This window comes from Caretta caretta, chromosome 18 (genome assembly GCF_965140235.1).
Source record: "Caretta caretta isolate rCarCar2 chromosome 18, rCarCar1.hap1, whole genome shotgun sequence".
NCBI classification, from domain to species: Eukaryota; Metazoa; Chordata; order Testudines; family Cheloniidae; genus Caretta; species Caretta caretta.
The window spans coordinates 6,091,129-6,110,333 of NC_134223.1; the positions used below are offsets into that span (position 1 = coordinate 6,091,129).

Here is a 19,205-nt window from a genome sequence, read left to right on the forward strand (position 1 = left end):
CTTAGAGTATGTTGGCCACAGGAAACCCTGCGGCCGAACTCATCATAGAGACTGTTCCTACGCCACCCTTTGCCGGTCCTTCTTCCCCTCTCCCGACCGTCCCATCACAACCCACCCCAGTTTGTTTTGATGTCATGTTTTTATGTAGGGTAATGTTCCAGGGAACACAGAGTTGGAAGCTGTGGTGAATGAAAGGCAGGAAGGGCATTCATAAAATCAAAGAGTTAGATGCTGTATAATAAACCTGTGGAACTCACTGCCATAGGATATTAGTGGGGCAAACAACTTAGTAAGATGCACTATTGCACTGGACACACTTAAATTAGAATGGAATCTGAAGGTTACACTAGGTGGGGTAAAAACCTAAGCACTGCCAATCCTCATGCTTCAGGGCATAGGAAGATTGTCAGATGGGGGTCAGGAAGAATCTCCCCGTCTTTCTCCAAGGGATATTATTGTACAATTAGATGTTTGAATGGGATTACCATCTTCCCTTGGCCACTGAGAACTGTTGGAAGGAGTGAACTGGAATAGCTGGACCAATGATCTGTTATGGTGTGGCAGGAGGTGGGATCCCAGAATTGGGATTGGGCCATTGATATAATCTGGAATGGTGGGACATTGGAACAGTTGGACCGTCGCTCTGTTCTGGTGTGTCGTATGTGGGCTATCAGAACAGATGCAGAACTGGTCTGTTGTGTTGTGAAGGGAGGCAAGATATTGCACTCGTTAGGCCACTGGTCCATTTTGCTACATCACTTCCTTCATCTCTGTTTTACTCATTTTCTAGCACACAAGTGGCTTTACCAGGAGCTCGGGGATCACTTACTGCTGAAATACCTGTCCTGGACGATGTACCCGGTTGCCCTGTCCGCCTTCTCCACTGGCTTCTCTCAGAGCATCACTCCACACTCGGGAGGTGAGTCCAATGTGCTCAGACTTGAGGCTCACAGGTCACAGAGGAGCTGTCTGATTAATAAGAATCATCCCTTTGCCCCATAGCTCCTTACCAGCCTGGTGTCTCTTCTGGAATCAAGTTCCAGGCTATTGGCTACCCAACCTGATATCAAGTGCTTCAGGGGTGACTCTTCTGTTGCACCATGGGCTCATGCTGAGCAACATCATGATGGGGACAGTGCAGCCTGATGGGGACAGTGGAGCCCAGTGGGCAGTAAATGAAGTGGTTCTTCCACTTTTGAGAACTAAGCAATGGGGGGTTGGGGAGATGGTCCATCAGATGGTCTATCTCCTAGCGGATGGCCTACAGAGTGGAGAAAGCTGGAGACAGATGTGCACATCACAAAAATCCTACGATGGTTAGCACTAAGTGGGTCCCTTGTTGGCCATCACAGTAGACAGGTCAAGGACTGGAAGGGCCTTGAGAGTGAACTCCCCTCTCGCGCCCCAGATCTGATGCATTGAAGTGAGTTGGCCGGGCTGCGTGTGGGAAGTTTGTGCTGCTGCTTCCCATATTGTATTGGCTTGGTGGATAAACAGAGGACTTCAGTCGCCAGGGCTGACCTCAGGGAACCTTTCACTGGCTCTCAGTGTCAGGTATGCACAAAGCTCTTTGCCCTATAGCAAGCAACAGATGGCTTTTTTTTTTTTATCCCTGGAACCCAACAAATATGGAAAACACCTTGGATAGAAGCAGAGCATCTCTCTGCTTTTGGATGATGTAGTGTCATCTGGTTTTAATTGCAAGTACCCAACTCAGAATATACCCCCTTGGTCTTGTTGATGCTGGGTTCCTGGTTGGAGAACCACTGGAATCCCAGAACTGGAGATCCAGACATTCCTACCAAATGCCTTCACCTCTGTTAACTCTTGGCTTTCCGAGTTGTTTGCTGGCATTCTGGCGTATCCTTCGTTTTTGTGTTTTTCCAGGCTCTGGCATCCCGGAGCTCAAGACCATTCTCACCGGAGTCATGCTGGAGGAGTACCTGGCCATTAAAAACTTTGGAGCCAAAGTGGTGGGCCTGACCTGCACCCTCGCATGTGGGAGCACCATATTCCTCGGCAAAGTCGTTAAGTGTTCCCCGCTCGGTCTCACAGCTGAATAAGGTTGAGGAGACGTTTCGGTTGCTGGTGCTGGTGACTCTTCCATGCTGCCCTCTAATGGTTCCTCTTGAGGGACCAGGCCGGTGTAGGCCATTGGGGATAATATAAAAAGTACAGAAAGGAGACTCCCTTCCAACTCTTGGGAGGGAGATGAAGTCAAAAGTTGCTGGGGTGTCCCAAGGAGGGCTAGATCCACAGCTGGTGCAAATCCATTGACGTCAGTGGGGCGATGCTGATGTACACCCGCTGGGAATCTGACCCTGATTCAGGGCACCAGAGCCGATTTTTAGCTGTCTGATATCTGAGGGTGTGTCTCAGTCAGGTCGTGTCAACAGATTCCAAGTCCAGCAAAAGACGGGAATCTCCAGACATGTGCAAAGAACCCGAGGGCCTTTCTGAGTCTGAGAAGGGGTGTGTCTATAACATGCTCGAGAGCCCCTCCTCTCTGAGCAGCAAACAAACGGAGATGGAAACCATCCAGTGGATGAGCAGCAATGGCGGGTGGACGGGAATTAGCCCGTGTCAGAGTCGGGCGGTGGCACTTAAGGTTGAGACCAGCTTGCTGTTTAACAGCTCATTTTTCCAAGTGACTCTCGAAGGAAGCCACTGCCCTTTAGAGAGTCTCTGCTCTTCGTGCAAACCACTGAGCACCCAACTCCTCCTCTCCTCCAGGGCCCCTTTGTGCACCTCTCCAGCATGATCGCAGCGTATTTAGGAAAGATCCAAATGTCTGTCGTTGGGGAGTATGAGGTAAGGTGGAGAATGGGGCCACTGCCTGCTGGTGAGATGAGAGGGGACTCAGGGAGGGGGTAATACACCCCTCTCCCCAGGGTTGCCCTTATCGACTGATCCCCGCTGGCAGCATAGTGGGACTCCCTGCGAGTCCTAAAGTCTGAGGCAAACCACCCTGCTCTGCATGTGTCTCCGTTCCAGAACAAAAGCAAGCAGACGGAGATGCTGGTGGCAGCCGCTGCTGTAGGAGTCGCGACCGTCTTTGGGGCTCCCATTAGCGGTAAGAGTGCAACTGGCATGACCCGGGGGGGTGGAAGGGGTGGGGACAGTGTCACATGCTGGTGGAGTGTGTGATGCCTCCCCTCACCAGCTGGGTCACACAGCAGAGGTTCCCAAACTTTTCTTATTGCGCTGTACCCCCTGCCGGAGCAACCACCGGCTGCCCCCATACTGCCTGCCGGAGCAACCACCGGCTGCCCCCGTACTGCCTGCCGGAGCAGCCGGTGGTTGCTCCGGCAGCCGGTACGGAGGCAGCCAGTGGTAGCTCTGGCCGGGGGCACTGGGGCAACCGGTGGTAGCTCCGGCAGGGGACACCGGGGCAGCCGGTGGTTGCTCCGGCAGGCAGTACGGGGGCAGCCAGTGGTTGCTCCAGCAGGCAGTATGGGGGCAGCCAGTGGTTGCTCCGGCAGGCAGTACGGGGGCAGCCAGTGGTTGCTCCAGCAGGCAGTATGGGGGCAGCCGGTGGTTGCTCCAGCAGGCAGTATGGGGGCAGCCGGTGGTTGCTCCGGCAGGCAGTACGGGGGCAGCCAGTGGTTGCTCCAGCAGGCAGTATGGGGGCAGCCGGTGGTTGCTCCGGCAGGCAGTATGGGGGCAGCCGGTGGTTGCTCCGGCAGGCAGTACGGGGGCAGCCGGTGGTTGCTCCGGCAGGGGGTACAGCCGCATACCGCATACCACCGGCTGCCCCCGTACCGTCTGCCGGAGCAACCACCACTGCCCCCGTACCGCCTGCCGGAGCAACCACCGGCTGCCCCCGTACCGCCTGCCGGAGCAACCACCGGCTGCCCCCATACTGCCTGCCGGAGCAACCACCACTGCCCCGTACCGCCTGCCGGAGCAACCACCACTGCCCCGTACCGCCTGCCGGAGCAACCACCACTGCCCCCGTACCGTCTGCCGGAGCAACCACCACTGCCCCGTACCGCCTGCCGGAGCAACCACCACTGCCCCCGTACCGCCTGCCGGAGCAACCACCACTGCCCCCGTACCGCCTGCCGGAGCAACCACCGGCTGCCTGCTTACCCCTACCCTTCTCATCACTGATACTTTGTGTGGTCATCTTACCACCACCTGTCTTTAGCCACCTGTCCATATGTCACTGTTATGTACAGATATAGTTATAGTGCAACGTATACAACCGAACACCCCCCTCAGTTCTGAGCTCAGTTAGACTGGGCTGTTGCTGGGCAACTGAACCTGCGCGGTATGGTGATTGGCGGGGAGGGCTCTATACATCAGTGTCTCTGTGTATTTGTGTTCTCATTGGTACATCTTGAAATACGTTAATTACCGTGTTTTATATAACAAATTCCCACAGAGTTTTAAAGCTCCTGCGTACCCCCCAAGATGCCTTGTGTACTCCCAACGGTGGTATGTGTACCACCGTTGGGAACCCCTGACACAGAGGATAACAGCCTTCTATTGGTGCTAGCCAATAGAGTATCTCATATGGTCAAGATCTGTTCTTTGGTGCCGAAAATCTTGGCTTCAAACCCTGCTGGCGAACAATACAGCAGTCCTGGCCCCAACTGGCTCTGCTCTGCCTCGCTCTGTTCCCATTGGTGCTCCTTGCACCCTACCCCACCTTGCCAATTTCCCTCTTACCTTTCCTATAAGGCTGGTGCTTTTGGAGCCAGCAGGGAGGTAGGAATTCACCTCCTGTTGTCTTCACACCCTTTCTGCTGTTGCTAAATGAATAGCAATTGATCGTGTTACTGTGGAGAGTCAGTAACTCAGAACAAAATGGCACCTTGGCCAAAATGGCAGATCGTGTCTGCCCTGAACTGCGAATGGGACTACCCAGAAGAGAGCCCCCGGGAAGGTGAGATGTCTCTTAAGAAGGAAAACCAGGTGGCAAAACCATGATGACCCTACCTGGAAAGCCAGGGAAATGTTTCTATGTGTATTAGGTTCTGTAAAACCCCTTTTAAAATTCAACAGTACGAACCCTAATGTGGGTCCTTTGAGGAGAAGAGCTCAGAACTGAGATCTCCAGCAGCAGCAGGTGGAAACAATGTCCCTGCTGGAATTTCTGTCACTAGATGCAGAATAGATTTGGAGCTATCCGAGGGCCTGCTCCAAAGGCCTTTGATGTCAATGAAACGACTCTTTAAATCAGTCCCTTCTTGCATTGCTAAGTCTCCAGTGTTGTGTTTTCCCCCTACGCTGACAGCAGCTATGTATTGCTCAGCCTGAGGGACTTTTATTTCAGATTAAAGAAAGTAACGGACAAAGAAAGAACGAATATAAAGTCTCCAAGGGTGAGAGCGCACACTGCCTTGCTCTGTAACATGTTGCATCGGCACTGAGACACCAAATTGGCAGTGGCCTCACAGCAGCAGGTTGGGGGACTCCTCTGCACTTCAAAGATTAGCATCTCCTCTCCATCCCGTAACACCATCGTCAGCGGTGCTGGAGGTGGAGGAGTCTAAGTGGCCTCTTTGTGAACGGCCCAGACTCCTGGTGTGAGGATCTGGGCCTTTGATGCTGTATGTTTTCCCCAGGGCATAAAATTTAATAAGCACTTGAGAGTTTGCCAGGAGATAAGGCACAAGCACCTGGCTCAGTCTGGGTCTGCTCTGGCTGCTGGCTGCATCCAGCTCACCCAGGGCCTGCTCAGATGCCTAACGTGAGTTGTTGCCTCTCATTTGCCATCCCAGTAACCTGAGACCTCTATTTCCCCAGGGGTCCTGTTCAGCATTGAGGTGATGTCATCCCACTTTGCGGTCAGGGACTATTGGAGAGGCTTCTTCTCTGCCACCTGTGGAGCCTTCATGTTCCGCCTGCTTGCCGTCTTCAACAGTGAGCAAGGTACAGGGAGTGGCGCTGGCTGAGCCATCGGAGCGGGGCACCAGGACTGATGGGATGGCCCACGAGTGAAGAGAAGTTCAAACCACACATGGGTATCCATGTGCACAGCTGGGCTGCCCCATCCCTGAAATATAGGGTGACCAGACAGCAAAAGTGAAAAATCAGGACGGGGTGGGGGGTAATAGGAGCCTATATAAGAAAAAGACCCAAAAATTGGGACTGTCCCTATAAAATTGGGACATCTGGTCACCCTACTGAAATATCCCTCCTCCAGACTACCGGCCCTACCGCCTTGTGTTGGGAGCCTATGAAATAAGCAGCATCAGACTGGGTCAGAACTTGGAAGTGAGACTTTGGCTGGGAGATTGTGTCAGAAGCTACAGCTACAGTGCAGAGTTATTCTGCTGATTCACACTGGCAGTCAGATTGGGTGGGTCCTATTAGTTCCAGCTCTGCAATACCTAAGAGATGAGAGTCCTCTTTAAATCAGAAGGAACAAGGGGAAGGAACTCAGCTAGTTACATTCTATCTTATTATATACCTCCTGCACCTTGCATTCGGTATTCTCCTCTCCCTACCCAAAAGTGTTGTGGGTGTGCTTTTGTCACGTGCTGTGCCCACCCCAGAAGTGGCTGCATTTTAATGGTGGTTGAAAGATTCCTTTGTAAAGCAGTCTGTAGTTTGCAGAGTGCTTGCTATCCATCAGGATGAAAGGTGCTCCATTCAGGCAGAATGACATTTCTTTTTTTAAACAAAATCCTGGATTAGAAAAGAATTCATCTTTCCCCTGACTGAGGTCAGAACAACCCAGCAAAAGACACTGATCTTTGAAAGCAGACTGGCAGGCTCTGGGCTGAGTATTGGTCCTTTATCCTGCTAAAATCAGCTTGTTAACAGTGCATGATGCATCGTTTATGTCCTGGATGCTGCTGACAGAACCATGGTCTGTTATAGCATGGTCTGGACCCCAGTGGTGCAATTTCAGACATGGCCCTGCTTGAAAAAAATTGATAAAGCCACCTGTAGTGTTAGCCAAAAGCATCCCAGGCAGCCTGAATGAGGCTCGTAACCTGTGTCAATTTGCAGCATTGGATCTGAAATGACTCTGCCAGGCCAGACTCTAACGGCTGTTTGTTCGCAGTATAAAAGCACAGGCCATTGGCCCAATTGGCTGCGGTTGGTGCCACCACAGGTCAGGGTTGAGTGGCATCTGCAGAGCCGTGTCTGTGGACTGGAACAGGGGGCTGAGATGGGGGGGCTGCAGGTCACGGCTGAGGTGCCTGGGAAGAGCTGTGTGTGGGCAGGCTGCAGAGACCCAGATGTGTTTCTGTCTCCCGCAGTTTTATGAGCATCAAAAGTCACCTCATTTCTCCCCTGGCCTTTAAACTGTCAAAGAACAGGACAGAGTCTGAGTCACACCGAAAGGATCAGTTTAGAGACTCGGCGGGGGAGAGTGCCGGATGCTGCTAGCATGTCTTAGGAGGCTGTGAGATGCCAGCTCCACCTGGAAATCCAAAGCAGCCAGCCAAGCTAACCCCCAACACTGCTGGCTGGCTTGCGCTGGTGCCCTAGCCTCAGAGCTATGCTCTGAGAACCCGTCCGTGGGGCCTGTGGAAGAAGGAGGGCTGGTGGCATCCCCCCGACACATGGCTGGGAATCATCTTCCACTGGTGGGGTGGGCTCTTCCGGGCTGTGGGTCAGGAGGTAACATTCTTTGTTGCGCAGTTGGGGATGCAAATATCATGTCATCATGGTGGCTGGGTTCTGGTTTGCCCTCGTCCCAGCGTCACTCGGGCCAGTCTGCTGGCACAGTCCAGCTGCTGCCGCACCACGGGAGTCTGTGATATACACTCCGCTCCCTATTGGCTAATCAGGGCACCAGAACGGGGGCCAGTGGCCATGCCCCCCCCTTTTTCCCAGCGGTAAGAGTGAACGACGAGGGCAGAGAGGAGCAAGAGGGTGGCGGGGTCTTGGAGGGAAGGGACGGCACAGGAGCAGGGCCTCGGGCCTCGACCCTCAGGGGAAGAGGCAGTGTGAGCACAGGGGTTCAGGGGGCAAGGCAGGGACGGGGCCATGGTTCGGACGCCTGTGGCCCCTCCACTTTTAGGGTGCTTCTGCCGCTCCTGTGACTAATGCTAATAGAACTGGAGGGTGCGTGTCGAATTGGCCTGGGGTGTCCATGGTTGTGACTTTTGACTCTTTTTCTCAGAAACCATCACTGCTCTATTCAAGACCAATTTTAAGATTGATTTCCCCTTTGATCTCCCAGAGACGTTCTTCTTCATGGTGCTCGGGTAAGAGCAGGCCCAGTCTGGTCTGGTTTTCTTTTGTTCGGTGCAGAGGTGTCACTTTCAAAGGAAGGGGGGACCAGCCCAGTGGATAGCTTGCTGCCCTGGGGCCTGGCAAACCTGCAGCTGCTGTGGGCAAGTTACTGAGACAACACTCTGCCATCTATACAATGGACACACAAGCAGTGCCCTACCGCACCGGGTGCGTGAGGATGAAATCTATGAAGAGCTGGGAGGTGCCGTAGATAGTCACTAGCCAAACCTAGGAATAGCTACATTCATGGTTTCTTTATGCTACTCCACGAATATGCCTGGTAATGAAATCACCCTTGAATCCACCCGTGTGCAGATCTCTGACTGTCTTGGTGGACGCCGGCTGCTCTCGGGGGAGAAGTGGGGGGTAATTCCTGCTTTTCGTTCTCTTCTCTCGGCAGGGGGATCTGTGGGGTTCTAAGCTGTGCGTATCTCTTCTGTCAGCGCTGGCTCCTGGGATACGTCCGGAGGAACATGATCACCGCCAAGCTGCTGGCTACAGAGTAGGCGTTCTGGAGGGAGGGGTGTTCTCGGCCGTGGGGGCTGTTCCCAAATTGCAGCAGGACGGGAGGCATGCAAGCCATGTGTGTGGCCGAAGATCTTCTCTGCCCACGCCCTGTATCCCTCCTTGTCCCTCCAGCACCCTCCGTGCTGCCCTGGATGTCATCTTTCACCACATCCATCCTGTTCCCTTGGCTCAGTCCCCAAGAGGCACTGGCATGTGCCTGCCTATTTGTTCCCTCCTAACCAACTGCTGGCAGCAAAGGCTCCATGCTGGAGCTTTCTCTGCCTGCTCGGCTCCTGCGCTGCCCACAAGGGGATGGTTTGTCTCCTCCTCCTCTGCTGCAGGAGGGAAAGGAAACCTTCCTCCTGCTCCAGAACCTTTGCTGGCTTTTCACCCTAGCGGAGAATTCATGGGCCCATTGCAGCTTGGCTACCCAGCCTGTGTGACCTGCCATCTCCCTGACCCTCCCTTTCTTCTGTAGTTCAGAGAGCCCCATTCCAGGGTCACCGTGTGATGTTACATGTCACTGATCTGTCTTTTTCAGCAAGCCCATTTATTCCTCCCTGGTGGCCCTCCTGCTCGCCTCCATCACATTCCCTCCCAGCCTGGGGTACTTCATGGCATCCAGGGTAAGTACTGGCCTATCTCGGGATCCCCTCGCCTGTTCTCTGACCAGTGGGGATCTAAGCACTCACTCCAGGGTGGAGAGCAGAAGCCTTTCCCAACCAGCTCTGAAAGACAGGCGACACTGTGGAGAGACCAACTCCCCCCTTCTTGGGGTCTGGCTTTACTAACAAAGTAAATTGTCATCTTCTCACTAAAGTCCAACTCCAACCTTCTCCCCAGGTTGGCTGCATCTATGGCTCCTGTCTCCAGACTCCTCAGCCCACACCCTAGATCCTCTCTGTCTCCCACCCAAGACCCCTCTGGCAGGGCAGCAGTCCCCTGAAGCCTGTATTTTCCATCAGTCTGGTCTTCCAGGCTTAATACAGCTAGTAGGTATAGCAGGCTGGGGCCAGTTGTACGCCTTCACTCTCCTGACATCTATCTATGGAGCTACTCCTGCTTTACACCAGTGCGGGTGATAAGAGAATCAGACTATGTCTGAGCACGATAGTGATTCACAGCATCTCCTCCTCCTGTGCGGGGAAGTGCTTCGACCTGTCTCCTTTCCCAGCTCAGCATGAAGGAGCACCTCACCTCCCTCTTCGACAACCAGACGTGGGGCCTTCTGTCCCAGAATGCATCGCTGGCCAGGCCTCCTCAAGTCGACCCTGAAAACCTGTGGATTGAGTGGTGGGAGCCCAGAATCACCATTTATGGCAGCCTGGCGCTGTTCCTGGTGATGAAGGTATTGGTCCTGTCGAGGTCTCCGTGAGAATGGGTACCATGGGTCTGATTCTACAGGAACCTCAGTGCTCTGTGGAGCTGGGAGTGCTCAGCCCCTTGCTGGATCGACCTCTAGAACCTTTAGGGAGAGCCAAGAACATGCAGCCTCGTGGAGCAGAGGTGGGAGAGGAAAGTCAAGGACCCAGTGGAGTCTGATAGGGGATACAAGGTGGCAGCTCCTGTTGAGTAACCAGAGGGCTCCAAGGTTGTGCCATGTGCACTGGGCGGAGGGAGAGTGCCCTCGTGAAGGGCCTAGGAGGAGAAGTCTCTGGTTCCTGTTGAGGAAATGTCCCTGTTACTCTTGTGTGAATCTTGCCATTTATACCAGTTGTGTTGGTGGTAGAGTGGTGAGTGTAGCTGCCTTCTAAGCAGTTGACCTGGGTTTGATCCCCAGCCAATGCAATAATGGATCCCTCCTACCTAGGGAGGTGGTGGAATCTCCTTCTTCAGAGGGTTTTAAGGTCATGCTTGACAAAGCCCTGGCTGGGATGATTTAGTCGGGGATCGGTCCTGCTTTAAGCAGGGGGTTGGACTAGATGACCTCCTGAGGTCCCTTCCAACCCTGGTATTCTATGAAGGGGAAGTGTAGCCAGCAACTCCTGTGCTCCCTCTCTGTGTCATTTGGCAAGGACCTGAGGGCCAGAAGAACCAGATCTCCCATGTAATGTTTGGCCAGGTCAGCTGAGAACAGCTCAGCACAGCTCCTCCTAGCCAGTCCAGGGGAAGGCTTCCTTTTGGGTCCCCTGGCAGAGCTGTCACCTCTGGGCGATGAGGGTATGGCTGTGCACCTTGACGTGGTAATGTGCAGGGTGTATGTGCAGAGCAGGGCCTGCCTCTGGATGGAGGATTCTGCAAACTGGTTTGGTGGCTAGACACCCCACCCCCACCATCGCGGGCTAGGGATGGGTGGAGTGGGTGCACGTGGGTGGATGTCTCACTCGCTCCCGCTCTCTCGTTCATTCAAGTTCTGGATGCTGATCTTGGCCACCACCATGCCTATGCCAGCTGGATACTTCATGCCGCTCTTTGTATACGGTGAGACCGCTTCACCCTGCCCTTGCACCCATTTCTGATTGGACCATTTGATTGTCCTTATTACCATAACAGGGAATAAGGGCTGCCAACTGGACCAGCCCTTTATCACTCAGAGCTAAGAGGAGGCTGCTGGGATCTCTTGACACTCAGAGCCCTTGCCCTGCAGAAGGGTTGTGGAGAGAGGGGAAAGCAGCAAGTGCTTAGATCAGCAAGATCCACCCCTGGCTCCTGGGAACTTTGGTTCCTTCTCCGGTGGCACATACACTCAACAAATCCTGGGCCTTTGTGCTTCTGTCCCAGAGGGGCCCACTGGGAGGTGGGAACGTGAGTCCCTGACCTTTAGATCCGAGCGGCTGGATTCCAGTGGTGAATGTTTTCCCAGGCGCTGCAATCGGGCGTTTGGTGGGGGAAGTGGTCGCCTTTCTCTTCCCTCATGGTATTCAGTCGAACGGCGTAGTTAACACCATCACTCCGGGAGGCTACGCACTGGCAGGTAAGTCTCTAGCACGAGACCTCAACTCAGGAGCCTGGTGAGAGGCTTTGAATGACCAATGAGACTGCAGTGGTAGGTGCCTTTGCAGGGTGGCTCCAGAATTTAGTGTATTACCCCATATTTCTAGGGTGGTCTCCAGGATCTTTCTGCCTTCCCCCATTCCTTTCCCTTCCCAAAGGCCTGGTGTGCTAGGAGCCCAACTCCAGCTCAGGGGGGCTGGACACAGCTCCGCCATGGCTGGCAAGGTATGACAGCCTGAGAGAATGATGCAGGAGGATCTGGGAGCTGGACACGAGCTCCCTGGCAGATCCCCCCGCTGGACAGCACTGAGAGATCAGTGCCCTTTGTATTGTCCTTCTGGCAGGGGCGGCAGCATTTTCGGGCTCAGTCACCCACACCCTGTCCACTGCCCTGCTGGCCTTTGAAGTGACTGGGCAGATTGCCCATATCCTGCCCGTCATCCTGGCTGTGCTGGTTGCCAACGCAATAGCCCAGAAGTTCCAGCCCTCCTTCTACGACGGCACCATCATCGTGAAGAAGTTGCCCTATCTGCCCCGGATCAGGAGCCGACACATCGGGTAAGCCCCTGGGGAGACGCTGCTGCCACCCTATAGGGAGTCTGCTATACCCCTGGGAGGGGCATCTCTGCTGGCCTGGTGCTGGGTTGGCAGCGGTGCAAGAGGGGCAGGTTAGGCAGGCAGCTAGAGCTGGAGGGGAGGGAGGCCCACACCACCCCGGCTGGGTAGCGAATGCAGCGCCTGGCACAGAGACAGAGCTGAGGCAGGAGAGTAGCCCTGGTGTACCGTGGGTTAATAACAGATCAACCACAGGGTCCTCAGCTCCCACGCCATCCCTGCATGAGTCTGAGGTTCCTGGCTCTGGCTTACACCAGCCCCCCTGTGGTGATGGTTGTCCAGAGGCCTCGGTGCTGGGTCAGAGGAGAGCTCTCTCCCCTTTTTCCTGGCTGACCTTTGGCCCTTCTACCCCAGCTCCTACAGGGTGACCACTGACCAGTTCATGAACACCCACTTTGCAGTCCTGGCCAAGGGCGCCAGCTTTGAGGAGATCCTCAGTGTTGTGACCTCTACCGACGACCTGGAGTACCCCATTGTGGAGAGCACAGGTACCATGCCACACAGTGCCCAGAGTTGGGGCCACGGGTCCTGCTGGCCCTTCCGCTTCTTCTCTCTGTCCCGCAGCCCCATGGCCATCTCTGTCTCTCCTTCCCTCCCCCGCCCCTCTCCCTTTTCCCTGGAGCTGGGCCCTGCTGCCCTGGGCAGCGAGAGACAAGCCTGCTTCCTAGTCTGGCAGGGATGGAGCATCTGGAGTGGTTCCCTTTGATTGACATGGCTGGCATTTCTCCTTGCTACTGAGGGCCCCGGGCCGGACGGGTGGGAGCAAGCCAGTGACATGAGCAGCCTTACCTTGGTGGAGGAGCATCCATGGCTTAACGGAGCCCACGGCATGGAGCTGCCTCCCTGGACACAGCCCTCGTGGTGGGCAGGGATGTGCCATCAGCCTGGGCCCATGACCATGAAATGGTCAGCCAGTGCCAGGGATCTGAGCCACCCATCCAGCTCCTCCTCCCACCTCCTGTCTCCTTCTCCTACAGAGTCTTTGATGCTGGTGGGCATGGTGCAAAGAGCTGAGTTGATCAGGTACCTCCAGACCCACGATGAAGCCAAGCTGTCCCCCCAGGAGCCAGGGGAGAAGGTAGGTTCAGAGAACTCATCCCCCTGCTGCCTACATGGCCCCTCCAGCCAGCAGCTCTTAGCACAGAGAGGGTGGAGGTTTAGGGGAACGAGACCTGGGAGGGAACTGGTGAGATCCCTGGGTTAGAGGCTGCAGGTCGTCCCCTCCGTCCGGTCAGCCCCACCTTAGTGATGGGAGAGGCTCTTCGGTCCCGGCAGCCTGGGACGGATTGTTCAGTGCAGTCCATTAGGGCGCTTGCTCCAGTCTAGCAAGGGCAGGGCAGGTGGCCACCATGGGTCAGTCCCAGTTTCCTTCCAAGACCGCTGGGTGGCTCCATGTCACACCCGGGGCCCTCCCGGAGCCGTACCCCTTTGGAGAGACCAGTCTGCAATGGGGGGTTCAGTGCCTCAGGCTGCGATGTGCTGACACTGAGGCCCAGGCAAGAGGCTTGGGGGGGCGTTCAACCCTACGTCAATATCACCGCTGACACCCTGCTGAGACCACACCCACTGCTGGTGGGGGAGTAGCACTGTATGTAAGGGAGCAGTATGACTGCTCAGAGCTCCGGTACGAAACTGCAGAAAAACCTGAGTGTCTCTGGATTAAGTTTAGAAGTGTGTGCAACAAGAGTGATGTAGTGGTGGGAGTCTGCTATAGACCACCGGACCAGGGGGATGAGGTAGATGAGGCTTTCTTCCGGCAGCTCACGGAAGCTACCAGATCGCATGCCCTGATTCTCATGGGTGACTTTAATTTTCCTGATATCTGCTGGGAGAGCAATACAGCGGTGCATAGACAATCCAGGAAGTTTTTGGAAAGCGTAGGGGACAATTTCCTGGTGCAAGTGCTAGAGGAGCCAACTAGGGGGGACGCTTTTCTTGACCTGCTGCTCACAAACCGGGTAGAATTAGTGGGGGAAGCAAAAGTGGATGGGAATCTGGGAGGCAGTGACCATGAGTTGGTTGAGTTCAGGATCCTGACACAGGGAAGAAAGGTAAGCAGCACGATACGGACCCTGGACTTCAGGAAAGCAGACTTCGACTCCCTCAGGGAACGGATGGCCAGGATCCCCTGGGGGACTAACTTGAAGGGGAAAGGAGTCCAGGAGAGCTGGCTGTATTTCAAGGAATCCCTGTTGAGGTTACAGGGACAAACCATCCCGATGAGTCGAAAGAATAGTAAATATGGCAGGCGACCAACTTGGCTTAATGGTGAAATCTTAGCGGATCTTAAACATAAAAAAGAAGCTTACAAGAAGTGGAAGGTTGGACATATGACCAGGGAAGAGTATAAAAATATTGCTCGGGCATGTAGGAATGTTATCAGGAAGGCCAAATCGCACCTGGAGCTGCAGCTAGCCAGAGATGTCAAGAGTAACAAGAAGGGTTTCTTCAGGTATGTTGGCAACAAGAAGAAAGCCAAGGAATGTGTGGGCCCCTTACTGAATGAGGGAGGCAAACTAGTGACAGAGGATGTGGAAAAAGCTAATGTACTCAATGCTTTTTTTGCCTCTGTTTTCACGAACAAGGTCAGCTCCCAGACTGCTACGCTGGGCATCACAAAATGGGGAAGAGATGGCCAGCCCTCTGTGGAGATAGAGGTGGTTAGGGACTATTTAGAAAAGCTGGACGTGCACAAGTCCATGGGGCCGGACGAGTTGCATCCGAGAGTGCTGAAGGAATTGGCGGCTGTGATTGCAGAGCCATTGGCCATTATCTTTGAAAACTCGTGGCGAACCGGGGAAGTCCTGGATGACTGGAAAAAGGCTAATGTAGTGCCAATCTTTAAAAAAGGGAAGAAGGACGATCCTGGGAACTACAGGCCAGTCAGCCTCACTTCAGTCCCTGGAAAAATCATGAAGCAGGTCCTCAAAGAATCAATCCTGAAGCACTTGCATGAGAGGAAAGTGATCAGGAACAGCCAGCATGGATTCACCAAGGGAAGGTCATGCCTGACTAATCTAATCGCCTTTTATGATGAGATTACTGGTTCTGTGGATGAAGGGAAAGCAGTGGATGTATTGTTTCTTGACTTTAGCAAAGCTTTTGACACGGTCTCCCACAGTATTCTTGTCAGCAAGTTAAGGAAGTATGGGCTGGATGAATGCACTACAAGGTGGGTAGAAAGCTGGCTAGATTGTCGGGCTCAACGGGTAGTGATCAATGGCTCCATATCTAGTTGGCAGCCGGTATCAAGTGGAGTACCCCAAGGGTCGGTCCTGGGGCCGGTTTTGTTCAATATCTTCATAAATGATCTGGAGGATGGTGTGGATTGCACTCTCAGCAAATTTGCGGATGATACTAAACTGGGAGGAGTGGTAGATACGCTGGAGGGGAGGGATAGGATACAGAAAGACCTAGACAAATTGGAGGATTGGGCTAAAAGAAATCTGATGAGGTTCAATAAGGATAAGTGCAGGGTCCTGCACTTAGGACGGAAGAACCCAATGCACAGCTACAGACTAGGGACCGAATGGCTAGGCAGCAGTTCTGCGGAAAAGGACCTAGGGGTGACAGTGGACGAGAAGCTGGATATGAGTCAGCAGTGTGCCCTTGTTGCCAAGAAGGCCAATGGCATTTTGGGATGTATAAGTAGGGGCATAGCGAGCAGATCGAGGGACGTGATCGTTCCCCTCTATTCGACATTGGTGAGGCCTCATCTGGAGTACTGTGTCCAGTTTTGGGCCCCACACTTCAAGAAGGATGTGGATAAATTGGAGAGAGTCCAGCGAAGGGCAACAAAAATGATTAGGGGTCTGGAACACATGAGTTATGAGGAGAGGCTGAGGGAGCTGGGATTGTTTAGCCTGCAGAAGAGAAGAATGAGGGGGGATTTGATAGCTGCTTTCAACTACCTGAAAGGGGGTTCCAAAGAGGATGGCTCTAGACTGTTCTCAATGGTAGCAGATGACAGAACGAGGAGTAATGGTCTCAAGTTGCAGTGGGGGAGGTTTAGATTGGATATTAGGAAAAACTTTTTCACTATGAGGGTGGTGAAACACTGGAATGCGTTACCTAGGGAGGTGGTAGAATCTCCTTCCTTAGAGGTTTTTAAGGTCAGGCTTGACAAAGCCCTGGCTGGGATGATTTAACTGGGAATTGGTCCTGCTTTGAGCAGGGGGTTGGACTAGATGACCTTCTGGGGTCCCTTCCAACCCTGATATTCTATGATTCTATGCTGAGGCTCCACCCTCTTAAAGGGGCAGCACCTTGCAATCCGTAAGGTATCAGACCGCAAAGGCACTTCACCGAGTCCTGTCCCCATGGGAGGCAGCGTGTGGGTGGGACACGCCCCCGAGAGTGCTCTTCGAAAGTGGTACCACTGCGATGGCCTCCTCAGGTCTGCCAATGCCCACTCTCCGTTGTCTTCCCCGACAGCCTCGCTCCAACGGGACGCTGGGGGATGACTGCACCATCGAGCCAATAACCCTCCAGCTGTCACCTTGGACATCTCTGCACCAGGTAACTGGGTGGGAAGAGGGCCTGGGAGGAAGGGCTCTGGGCAGCTCCAGGCTTGTGTAGGCCCTGCCATCTCCATGTGAAGAGGGAACCGACGGGGCGGGGGGGGAGGGCTCTGCCGAGATCTGGACGGCGCTGCCCTCCCACGTCACACTCGCTTCTCATTCCCTTCCAGGCTCACACCCTGTTTGAACTGCTGAGCATGCAGCGTGTCTTCGTCACCTCCTTGGGGCGGCTCGTCGGGGCCATCTCTCGGCGCGAGGTAAGGGCTGGGGCCAGCGAGGAATCGGGGGCTGGGGGAGAAGGGCTGACCAGAGAGCTGCTGGCCAGGAGCTCAAGGACCCATCCTGGATTGGGAAAGGAATGGGCATTGAGGAGGTGACTCAGTGGCTATCGATTCCCCGGGGCTGGGGGGAGCATGGAGCCAGGCGGGGGCTTGGCCTTGCCCACCTGCCGCTTTCTCTTCCAGATGAAGAAGGCGATTGAAGACCTGGCAAATCCGAAGACGCTGAAGTGAGCAATTCGGAGCCTGGGACAGCAGCCCCTTCCCCCTTCTGTGCAGCGGAGCGTGGGACAGGGGATCTCGCTGGGGCACTGAGATCTCAGCAGCAGGGGGGGCAGGGCTGGCAGGAGCCCCCGCCTCTTATGTGGGTCTCCCCAATTATTTTTTGTAAATGGAAATGGATTTGAAAGCTTCCCCGCCCTTCCTGCTCCTGCCACAAGGAGCCACAGTTGTGAGAGCAGAGGCAAAACCTGGACCTCTCTGCCCCGGGGAGCCTGCCAGCCGCTGGCAGCCCTCACCCACCCTGGAGACACAATAACACACAGCTACACAGGGACAAACAACTTGGGCCACAGACTGTCAGTGCAGAGGGCAAACCAAGGCTGCAGTGTATAGTGCAATGTGAAATGTGCATGCACCATCCTGAATTTAGTGCTTGCTGCCCTCTCTGGGCTGGGCCCAGTGGGACAAGAATCTGCTACTTAGCAAGCCCGAGAAGAGATGCTCCTTGAGTTCAAGGGGCAGGGGCCTGTGCTTCGGGCAGTGAAAGGCCCCAGTTCCTGTCGTGTACGTCTGGGTTCATCACAGACCTGCCTGCGCTGGATTCTCCTGTAACGTGATGTGCTGCCTTTAATCACTCCCTAACTGCCAGGGTGCAGTTTGAGTCAGAAACAAGCTCGCACAAGCCCTGAGGAGCCAGACCACCCCTTGCCTGTCTGTAGCGGAAGCTCAGCCTAGACCATCCCCAGGGCAGCCAGGCTGTTGTGGCCTACACAGCAGGGGACGGGGGAGCCTCCTTTGAAATCCATTGTTCCCACTCACGGCGTGCTGTAAATCAGAGACGAGGGCCGGCCGGTGCGGAGCTATTGATCCTTTGTATTTCTCTGGGGACACGGACCATGGAGGGGAAAAGGTGTCACGGCCGTTGCATCCTGCCCCCCCCCCGGGGGACCCCCTCCCCTTGTTCCCGCTGACGCAGGAAGCGTTGCTAAGGTGCACACAGCCTCCACGCAACATTAGGAACCAGTGAGGTTGCAAAGCACCCAGCGCCGGGCTGGACAGCGGCTGGCTGGGCAGGGAGGTGGTCTTAGGGCCAGCCCTAAGAGGAGGCAGCGGCTCCCAGAAGTGACAGCCGTTGCACATACCAGCCGCCTTCTTTACAGTCCCCCCCTTTAAAGAAGCACCCTGCATGGGAGGAAATCCTGCAGGATGCAGGGGTGGGGTGGGACCCTGCCAGAGGTGCCAGGAGTAGCGATGCCAAAAAAGCCTTTTCAATTAAAATATAACATTCACCTGTCCCCTATTCCCCCTGCCCCCAGTGGGCTAGCTGAGATTTTTCTCATTCGTACCATTCCCCCTTCCCTCCTCTCCCTCTCCCAAAATGGGTGAACGATGGTATGTGCCCGAGGGAGGGTGGGAGCAGCCGTAGGGCCTGCCCACAGAGCCATCCAAACGTTTGAGATCAGAGAATCAAAGCCAGCTGTGCACAGCAATTGTGGGGGGTGGGTTTGGAGGAAGGGCCTGTCACGTAATCTAGGTTGAACCTAACCCCATTGTCCCCGAACCGTGATGTGTCCCGGCCCTACTCAAGGCTGCAGCACAGTGATGGAGCATGGCTGTTGGTGTGGGGTGTAACTAGCATCCACATGGCAGCTGGGCCCTGGAAATTAACTATGGTCCTGTAAGGAGGAAGGACCAAACTGACTGGGTTTGTAGCATTTCCGCCTTTAGGCTGGGATTTGCAAGAGTTTATGGGAACTAGATGGAATCCCCCATCCCTCTGCCTTGATGGAATTTGGGTATCTAACCCCCTCAGGCGCCTTTGAAACTCCCAGCCTCAGAGACCAGGGTGACTTCCTAGTACAAGCCAGCCCCTCACTAGCCAAACGCCAAAGCCCCTGGCCCCAAGTGGCTTGAGAACACATCTCTG

At 54.6% G+C, this 19,205-nt stretch overlaps 1 protein-coding gene across 5 annotated transcripts in view; it reads left to right on the forward strand.

Moving 5' to 3' along the window:
- Positions 1-18,578, forward strand: part of CLCNKB (chloride voltage-gated channel Kb) — a 30,076-nt gene extending 11,498 nt beyond the window's left edge. For 3 of the 5 annotated variants that reach the window (XM_048825327.2, XM_075121166.1, XM_075121168.1), the window contains 16 exons: positions 791-919; positions 1,888-2,027; positions 2,734-2,811; positions 2,995-3,073; positions 5,755-5,880; positions 8,090-8,174; positions 8,603-8,704; positions 9,251-9,335; positions 9,884-10,057; positions 11,061-11,130; positions 11,513-11,623; positions 11,988-12,201; positions 12,613-12,746; positions 13,236-13,336; positions 14,844-15,430; positions 16,693-16,775. In XM_048825327.2, the coding sequence (XP_048681284.2) occupies positions 791-919; positions 1,888-2,027; positions 2,734-2,811; positions 2,995-3,073; positions 5,755-5,880; positions 8,090-8,174; positions 8,603-8,704; positions 9,251-9,335; positions 9,884-10,057; positions 11,061-11,130; positions 11,513-11,623; positions 11,988-12,201; positions 12,613-12,746; positions 13,236-13,336; positions 14,844-15,430; positions 16,693-16,741 (2,264 nt within the window). In that variant the 3' untranslated portion in view covers positions 16,742-16,775. Of the gene's footprint in view, positions 1-790; positions 920-1,887; positions 2,028-2,733; positions 2,812-2,994; positions 3,074-5,754; positions 5,881-8,089; positions 8,175-8,602; positions 8,705-9,250; positions 9,336-9,883; positions 10,058-11,060; positions 11,131-11,512; positions 11,624-11,987; positions 12,202-12,612; positions 12,747-13,235; positions 13,337-14,843; positions 15,431-16,692; positions 16,777-16,948; positions 17,036-17,242 lie in introns of those variants that run through there. The other 2 variants (XM_075121169.1, XM_075121167.1) reach the window with 2 other exon arrangements.
- The last annotated feature ends 627 nt before the right edge of the window (positions 18,579-19,205 follow it).